The sequence below is a fragment of the Vanessa tameamea genome, chromosome 5 (genome assembly GCF_037043105.1).
Source record: "Vanessa tameamea isolate UH-Manoa-2023 chromosome 5, ilVanTame1 primary haplotype, whole genome shotgun sequence".
NCBI classification, from domain to species: Eukaryota; Metazoa; Arthropoda; class Insecta; order Lepidoptera; family Nymphalidae; genus Vanessa; species Vanessa tameamea.
Genome location: NC_087313.1, coordinates 10,130,896 through 10,140,221, shown reverse-complemented (window position 1 = coordinate 10,140,221; position 9,326 = coordinate 10,130,896). Strand labels below are relative to the sequence as shown.

At 31.2% G+C, this 9,326-nt stretch overlaps 1 protein-coding gene across 1 annotated transcript; it reads right to left on the bottom strand.

Annotated features, from left to right (window-relative positions):
* Positions 1–6,110: 6,110 nt before the first annotated feature.
* Positions 6,111–8,439, bottom strand: LOC113392775 (uncharacterized). The gene is made up of 4 exons (XM_026629344.2): positions 8,312–8,439; positions 7,919–8,124; positions 7,576–7,750; positions 6,111–6,433 (listed from the first exon to the last, which is right to left on the bottom strand). Exons 1-4 carry the CDS (start codon positions 8,358–8,360, stop codon positions 6,249–6,251), a joined length of 615 nt encoding a protein of 204 aa, XP_026485129.2. The 5' UTR covers positions 8,361–8,439; the 3' UTR covers positions 6,111–6,248.
* Between the last annotated feature and the right edge of the window lie 887 nt (positions 8,440–9,326).

The window sequence follows — 9,326 nt, the reverse complement described above, 5'->3', positions numbered from 1 at the left end:
TTGTCGGCTTTTATTTGTTTACTAATTTCCCAACAAAATTTTGTGTCTGATTGTTTGGAGCAAGTTTTGGTTCAAATCTGCATCCTATGCATTTTTTAAGTAGCTATGCTACCAACATTTGAGTTATCTTCTCTCTGTTCGTTCTTATTATTACTGAATGAAGTTCTTTTATTTATAATTGTATGTCAATTCTATTTAATCATTATTATCTATAACTAATACACGTTTATGGATGTCGATTTTGAAATAACTATGTATAGGGATAAAATTACAGTGGTGATATATTTAAGTGAACTATCGAATATATTGAACTTACGCTAATAAATAAATAAATTAAACTCGGAACATATTTTTAAATTTAGTTTTTGCTATTCCAGAGTTAAGAAATAAATTCGTTCTGGGACATATCGCCCTTAAGCCCTTAACACGGTGGCTACACAATATCGACATTGAAGGATAAATTATAACCGAATATAGAACCGTTAAAAGCTAATGCTAATATACGGAGCGTAGTTATTGCAACGAAACACTTGGTAACGTAAGTACTTACTGCAAGATGTAGATTGCAGTTAATAATGTAAACGAAATTTCTAAACGTATGAATGGATCCAAAATAAATATTCAAATCTATCAACAGATTAACCCAGATAGGCTTGCACAAAGCTCTAAGCCCTACCAGATGGAGTAGATGTGTTAGTGCAAGTGCAATTAAATAAGGTGTATATTATAATATATCCTATTAGGAACATTCGTTGTAATTTATATAAAAGGGGGCGCCATATAATATTTTCATATATGATATTTCTACGTAATAATTACACAAATGCATTTTTTGAAATTTTTTTTTGAAGGTTTTTTATTGTCTGATTGAATTCCAATAGAACTTCGGCTATTTTAAAACTATATAGGATGGAAGCCAAATCGATAGATATTATATCATATACCCTCCTTAGTGTCAAAATAAGATGACGATTTGTTAGTAGAATTTACCCCTGTATTCGCATTACGTATAAATCAATGAATGTATTTTGATGGTAATCACATCGCGGTATCCTGACCCGAGGTTATGTTATAAGCTAGTAATATATTACATTGACTTTCCTATTTTATATCTTTGGGATTAAAACGGTCTGAATTTACATTTAACCCACTAACAAAAATCTATTAAAACATATGTATATTCGCAATTTTGCAAGGAACGGAGTTGCACAAGTACGTTTTTGAAAAACTAAGATTTAATATAGTCGCGTTAATCGTTATTAATATTCCTTTGTAAATGAACATAAGTACATACATAGCCTTTCGAGGATTCAATCATTGCTTTAAAAAAATATAAAACATTGGTATATTAATCTACGGATACGCCCCGTACACCACAACAACAAAAACAATGTCCGTTATTACAATTTAATGAAGAGAGAAGGCTATTAGGAAGTGAACCTTGATTAAATCGTCGGTCGACGAACAATTGTTGGATCCTACGGCGGCCTGTCGCCTCACAGGGGCTAATCGCACTCGCACGATTCTGATTACGTGTGATTGTTGTATCAATCATTTCTCATATTAAATTATTCAGTGGTCATAATTCTATCTCGTACGTATCTTTTCATAATGGCCATAGACAAATCGTAAGGGATATATTCGGAAGCACTTAGTCTCGGTTTGTTACTCAATAGATTATACCTAATTCATAATATGATATCACTGAATTCACTGATCCAAATTGATGACGGATGAATGAATTTAAAATATTTTTTTTTCTTTGTTCATGTCATTTGACTAATTGTCGTTATGGACCTATTCGATTAAATAAGTCGTATTAGAAAAACTTTTATATTTTAACTGGACTGTTATTTAATATGAAACCCAAGTAAGTAGCTATAAATAACGGTAAAGTGAATTGCACCCATTCTTCACTACATTAACCGTTCCTACATTAATCGAGGTTCGCTTCTACCTAACAAACGATATACTTCCTCGCATAGGGTTAATAAAGTTAATAGGTGTAATTTCGTGTATAAATCATTAGCAACATGACCCTTATCGTACTGCATGTAACGTTACTGCTTAACTATGCAAATCTGCTTCATAGGTCCGATTTAAGTTATCGGTATGTTCAATTCAAAAAATATTAAATAACGTTTAGGCTTATTATAATTTTAAGATTAAAATTTGTATTTACTTATCCAAATGAAAGAACCTGGATCCTTCATTATTATTACACGATCATCATAAATACTATATATTGCCATAGAAAATTTCTACTTTTTTATTAATGAATTAGGTATACACCTACCGAAACCAGTCCATCAGTGATTAATTGGTTTGATCGTCTTTTTACTCTGCATGTTCATTGACAAAGTCAAAAGGAAATGTCCTGTGGTTCGTACTCTCGTTTTTGTTGCTATAATTTCGCATAAGTCTCATGTATGGTTGTAAATTTTACTTTACCTAATAATTATTAATAAGTGATGTCAAAAATTTTAAGAGAGGGTTTTCTAGGTTTTGTATATGTTTACACTGTCCCCAAAGCATAAGGTCTTTAAGCTTCATATTTGCATAATTTGTAGTTGATTCTGTTTGAGTATTCTTTTCCCGCAAAATTGCGGTAAACGCTTAACGGTTTTAATTGAACTCTTATAGCCGAAGTCGAACTTTTCTATTACTAGAAAATCAAGAAAATAAATATCTTATTTCGACAATGAAAAATGTTAATGTAAGCATTTTAATTACTAGTTGTCTGTTAGGATGTATAAAAATATATTGTATGACATAATAAAGTTATTTTTGTATATTTTTTTTAAGTACCTACCTATTACCTATCTAACGTTGGGTAATTATTACCTTAAATTCGAAGAATAATTAAGTAAATCAGGGTCATTATTACAGTTGTTAAAAAATCTTCGAAAAAAAAAAGAACTTTAATTACAGTTACACAACCGCTAGGCGCGATGTTCTTATCGAAACAAAAATCGGCGCTGTGATATAATTAAACATTTGTCTAATTTAATTAGCAATAGGCGAGTTCCCACAAGTCGGAATGCCACCCTCGTTTATTGCGTCTAATCCGAATTCTCCCAACAATTAACACGCGAGCTCCAATCATACATGCTGTAATTACAGGTGTGCCGCGCAGTAAGCGGTGGTTCAATCATTTCGATCTTATGAGACAGCTGCTGAAAATAAAATAAACACGTTGAGTTCCAACAACTTTCGGATAAATATCATTTTCATTCAATCGCGAGTTCCACAATCATCAACTACAAAAATGTTTATTAATAATAAAAATAATTGATTATCTCTATATAGTTTGAAATAAACGATACGCTTAGATCTTTTTAACGAAAAACGGATTTTATTGCGGATTTCTTCATTAAACAGAGAGCTTCCAGGGAAGGGTTTATATTTAAACTACATGAATTTAATAGTACAGAATAGCCATCCATCCGTGTGAAGCGGACGGGACGGGTAGCTCGTTTATGTATAAAAAGGCAAAAACAAACAGCTTAGTACCTTTTTCTCCCGTATATTCTAAAATATCTGTAAATAAATATATATCTCTTAGAAAAATTCAAATTCATACTTATACGTTTCCCTCGAGTTTTTACTTATGGATTATATTCAAATTTTCACCACAGGGCGGCAACTGGTTTTTTTTAATGCAGGTGTTAAAAATAGATTGTATAATGCATAGGTAAGAGAGAATTGATTTTATTTTAATTAATAAAAAGAAAATAATTACGTCTAAATATATTTGAGAAGGTATCTGCACGCATATGGCATAATTGCTTACTAAAAAAACTGTGATGACGACTAATTTCACTTCAATATTTATAGTAGTTTCAGTAAAATAGTTTTGAAGCCCTAATAATTTAAAATATAAATCATTAGGGCTTCAAAACTCACTTTAAAATAATAAAAAATATAATAAACTAAGGATTTCATTTAAGAATGTTCTTTACATTTCTATATGGTATAGAAAGACGTACCATAAGTTCTGTATCGCTTTACTGATAAGTTTTTATAACTCAAGTACTTGTGGGCTAAAATAACTAAAATAGTAAATATACAATACCCATTTACTATTTTACATACGCGAATTTTGCATGAACATTTTGTAAACACGTAAGGCCGGTGAACGTAAACTTCGCGTATTATAAAAGTCGATTATAATTTGTATGTGTATTGTATAATGTTTACCTAAAAAAAATATAATATTTAATTATATCGAGAAATGCTTACCACCTTAATCCAGTTTATAAGGCTATAAAACATTATTTTGTAACAATAAATAGGATTCTTTATTTATAAATTATGATTTATTTATTTACAATGTTATCGTGATTTACAAATTGTTAAACTCTTATAATAATATTTATTGTTGATAAAGTTAATGATTGGATAAGAAAAGTAGTAAAATATGCAATAAAATAAGTATATATGTAGTTTTGTAATTGATAACCTTATTAGTATTACTAAAGTGATACAATCAAACAAATATTCCTCACTTTCGATGTTATCGGTATATGAAGTTACAGCACCTAAAAATTGGAATATAATTGAAAAACTTTTTCGAGATGGCAATCACATAGAGGACATTAAGCTCGGCTTCGTGTATACTCTATTCACAGATTCATATCGTCTTTATTTAAGCAGTTAAAGTAATTCAAACTTTTAATACTCGCTCGGCCGTGAACTTTCTGTAATTGTATAGAATTCATGATATAATGACACTCGAAACTGTAATTTGTAAAGTTACATTGTATGTTGTGATGAACGGATATTTATTTGAATATAAGTCGAATGAAATAAATAGTATTTCGGGAAATTTGGTTGACAATGTAAGTAATAGCTTATCATTAATGTATGTAACTTGATTATACACTCGAATCGTAAAATCATCAATTGTAGTCTCAAAATAAAGGGCAAGCTTAGCAGTTAACGAAATGACTAGTGAACAATTTGGTACTCGAGAAACGTTTTAACTTTTTGTAAAGTGCAACACTTTCCCAGCCCTCGCGGAGGGCCCTCCAAAACGCTACTGCGTTTAGACAAATGAACAACGTTGCACCCTTGATGGCACACGCCATGCTACATTGATATATTCTATACAGAAAATGAAACGGTTCTGTAGAATTGCATAGCAATGTCGCGCTTAAGAATAGTAGTTACAATATTATACTTCTTTTTCGAAATTTAAATATGTTATCGATATTTTAATTATATAATATAATAATAAAAAAAAGTGCAGTTTCTGTAATTTAAATTTGCTATTTGGATATTCTTTTCGTATAAAATTTCACCCGGTGTGATGCTTTTATGAATTAGTCAAATGTATTTATAATAAATATTATAACGAATAATATAATTCTGTGCCGAATGTGTTGTAGAGTAGGTAGTAGGTAGATTTATCATAGCATTTTCATTTATATTTTTACTTTAAGAAAAATAATTTCAATTTGTAATTTTAACTTATTTATTGCAAAGGATATTAATAATATTACCAAAAGAAAAACAAATAGGTTGTAGTAATGTTTGTATATTTCAAGGTTCTTCCAGATCATAGTAGCTTCGTGTTAAATACAATAAAAGTTATGCCGTACAATAGCGGAACTCGTAGAACACAATAAATCAATTGGAGTGGGTGGTTGACTTTTCACTCAAATGTGTGGTTAATTGTAACCGAAAATGACTGTTGATCGAGCCACACTTAATTTGAGTGGTTCTTTCGTAGGGGCTGCGGCGATGGGGTGGAAAGTAATGGTTCAGTTGATTTTATGATTATTCGATATTTGTACGAATCTTGTACACCGGAACTGGAGTAATTGCGTTGTAATATTTTTATAATTAGGGTCGATTAATGTTACTAAAGGAACCATGTGCCCTGCATTATTATTTTAAGTAAATTATTTCATATAATATGTTACTCCACTTTGAAATACAAAGTATTTTAAACTAGATATTAAAGGTATATTTTTGCTATAATCTGTATTCAGCTTACGCTCTGTTCGCACCCTCTCTTATTGTATAGAGGGAAAATTACACTTTAATTGCTCATTTGCGTCATTTAACTTTGTGGAATATGTAACAGTAGGTACAAATAATGACAGTTTTGAATGTTTTTTGTTTGTTTTATTTCGTTGCTAAGTTACACTTAAATCTTACTTTAGATGATTCTTATGTTTAAGGAAATACATCATTTAGTATGTTATGTCATGTATTTTTATAGATACTTAGTTTTTTATTAATTAATCCTCAGGCCAGTATGTTTCAATCATCTTCTTAAGGCGATCATCTAATTCCTTGCCTTCGGGCGGTTGCTTTCCAAGGATGAAGACGAATTTTTCGTGACAGTCCATCATGCCGAGATATAGGCCCTCAATTATTTTCAGACGCATTGGGTAACGGTTGAACTCTGCTAGGTCTAGTTTTGCTATCAGAGAAATACGAATGTTATTATTTAATAAAATACATTAATCTAATTTTAAAATTATAAAAGTAACCGCCTGTAATGGCCCACTTCTGAGCTAAGGCCTCTTTTCTTTTAGAGGAGAAGGTTTAAAGCTTTTTCCACAACGTTGCGCCAATGCGGGTTGGTAGATTTAATTTTTAGCGAACTTGTGAGCAAATGATTTTTATATTACTTTTGTTATTACTTGCAGAATACTTTACTAATTTCGGCAAAGTTAGATTAGGTACTAACTCTTTAAAAGTGTTACAGAAAACATTAATGCGTGTGGTAGAAATTCGCCTACATATCTATGATTGATAAAAGTAAAACGCATGTCCTCTGTGATTTCAATCAGATATATAACCCCATAAACGCATTTAGCCTTGGTGTGTTAAAAAAAATGACACTGTGAACGGTCGATTAAATAAAGTTGAAGATTGTAATCTACAGCGCAAAATCCTTTCTCAGTGCGCTACTACATTATAAAACGATGTTCTTCTAGAAAAATTCAGTATCTACATTTCCGTATAAGCTGAGTGTCGATCCTCTGTAAGTCTTATACGACATTAAATTTAATACAGGTTGGTATATGTCGACAGGAAAACTTGTAAACATATAGATAGACAGAAGAATAAGACGTAATTAACAGTGTAGTCTTTCATCACCAAGTTATGAATTTGGTAAACTGTTTAGGCTTACCAACAGTAAAATTAAGGGTTCCCTTGCAAAACCTTCGTTTAGGCAATAAAATATACGTTACACAAATTCTTTTGATCATATCATGTGTAAATAACCACAATTCGTCACCGTTCCTGTTGTCGTTGGGTGATCTATTTTAAATTTAGTATCGTTTTTTATGTAATGAGTAAGCGGACGTGCAAATAGACCATCTGATGGTAAGTCGTCACCACCGCACAGAAACATTGGTGCATTTATACTGGCTCACTCACCCTTCAAACCGAAACACAACTATATTAAGTATTGCTGTTTGGCGGTAGAATATCTGATGTGTGAGTGGTACCTACTTAGACGGGTTTGCTTGCTTGCTTGACTATCAACTAAAAAATCTATACAAACTAATGAAGAACTTCATATGTCAAAATATATGTATGTGTAATAAATACCTGTGAGTGGTGGCTTCTGCAAAGTCCTGTAAGAGCCGTTACCTTCCAATCTCTCTAAATAATAATCTCTGGTCTTGTTGGCGCTTCTACAAGGTATTTGCATTTTCAACGTAACGTTCTCCCAGTTCAGATTCTCTACGAATTTTCCGATTTGATCCTTTAAATCATTTATTTCCTGAAACATATGGACTCCGTATTACGATGCACAAGTAGGTACATGCTAAATTTACATGTGTGTGAATAATCTGTTCTTGTTAAGCTATTATTTGAAATATTATATATTATAGGATAAATTGATTTATGCATAATCTTTATGTATAGTTTGTTTTTTATCTGTGCTTACCTTTTCATCGATTGGAGTGAACTCCACGCAGTGAGGATCACCAGAACCTTTCATCTTTTCTGTTCTGAAATGCAAAAGGTGCCATACACCAATTGCTTCCGAGTCATTGAATGTAACACCTTGCGAAAAACTTTGACAATTCGGCCCAATCTTGCTCTTAGTATTTGCTTTTGCGCTTGCTATGAATACTACTTGATGCAGTAGTGCTGTAATATCGAGATCATAGAATTATTTTAGTCTAAATAATTAGAATTTAAGAAAAAATAACAATATTTAATTTATTAATTAGTAAATGTTTAGAAAGAAAATATGATTCTATTTGGGTAGGTTATAGTGGTACGTACTGAAAATATTATTATAAAAATGTGTTACGTTAAAAAATAATATATTTACCAAAAATCACAAGAAGCCGAACTGATTTAGACATGTTGAAGTACAGCATGGGCTGCGGTAATGAACAGAATGAATTGATTAACTGTGTCGAAAGGATAACAGCATTAAACGGCGTTTATAAATGTGTATGAAATAAAAGCGGAGGAGGCATTTTTATTTTCCGTAACAGAGGCTGCTTTAGTTTTCAAAGACATAAAAAAAAACATTTCTATTCTATTATAAATGGTTAAAAGCTGCAAGCTTTGATAAAAATGAATTAAGATATATTTGATATGCCTGGCCCGGGGATCGAATCTCCAGTATTGCGTCCTTATGTGCTAGCAACTAGAACGACGAGGCATACGGAAGGTACTAACTATATCCACGTGTCTACTTACATTTTAGCAACAATAAATAAAGCTGTCATGCACTATAATATCCCAAAAATGTCATTCGTGCGTTTCTCTGAAATAAAATAAATATATTATATAGATAGAGTTTTCAAATTACTTCTCCAAATTTAGTACATCCCTGGTAGTGCGTTGGAGTAGAAGACAAGTGCACGGTAAACTGAATAATATGCCACGTCCTGTCCGTTATCCTTCAGTTTACGAAATTAGGATATGTATTAAATATATCATTAAAATTAAACATATTTTTTTATCAAAATACTTTCAAGAAACACAGATTATTAGATAATTTTTAATCAGTTTGGAATCGGGTGTTTATGCCTCTGAATAAAACAAGCTGAATTAAGGTAAACTAATTTGGTCAAAATCCTATACATTAAATCTTCTAAGGACTATAATTATTCTTCTAATGTAAAAAATATAAAAAAACCACAGATTACTTCTATTTAATAGTAGTAGATAGGTAAGGATCGGTATAAGCCCCGGGGCTTTGCTCAGTGTTAGTGTGTCGTAGTTAGGTCAGCTAAATTATTCCTTGCTAAAAATAACCTATGTTCTATTCTAGACCTGTAAAAATAATCAGTAATCTATTTCTGCGCCAAATTTCGTTCAAAAATATTCTTCCG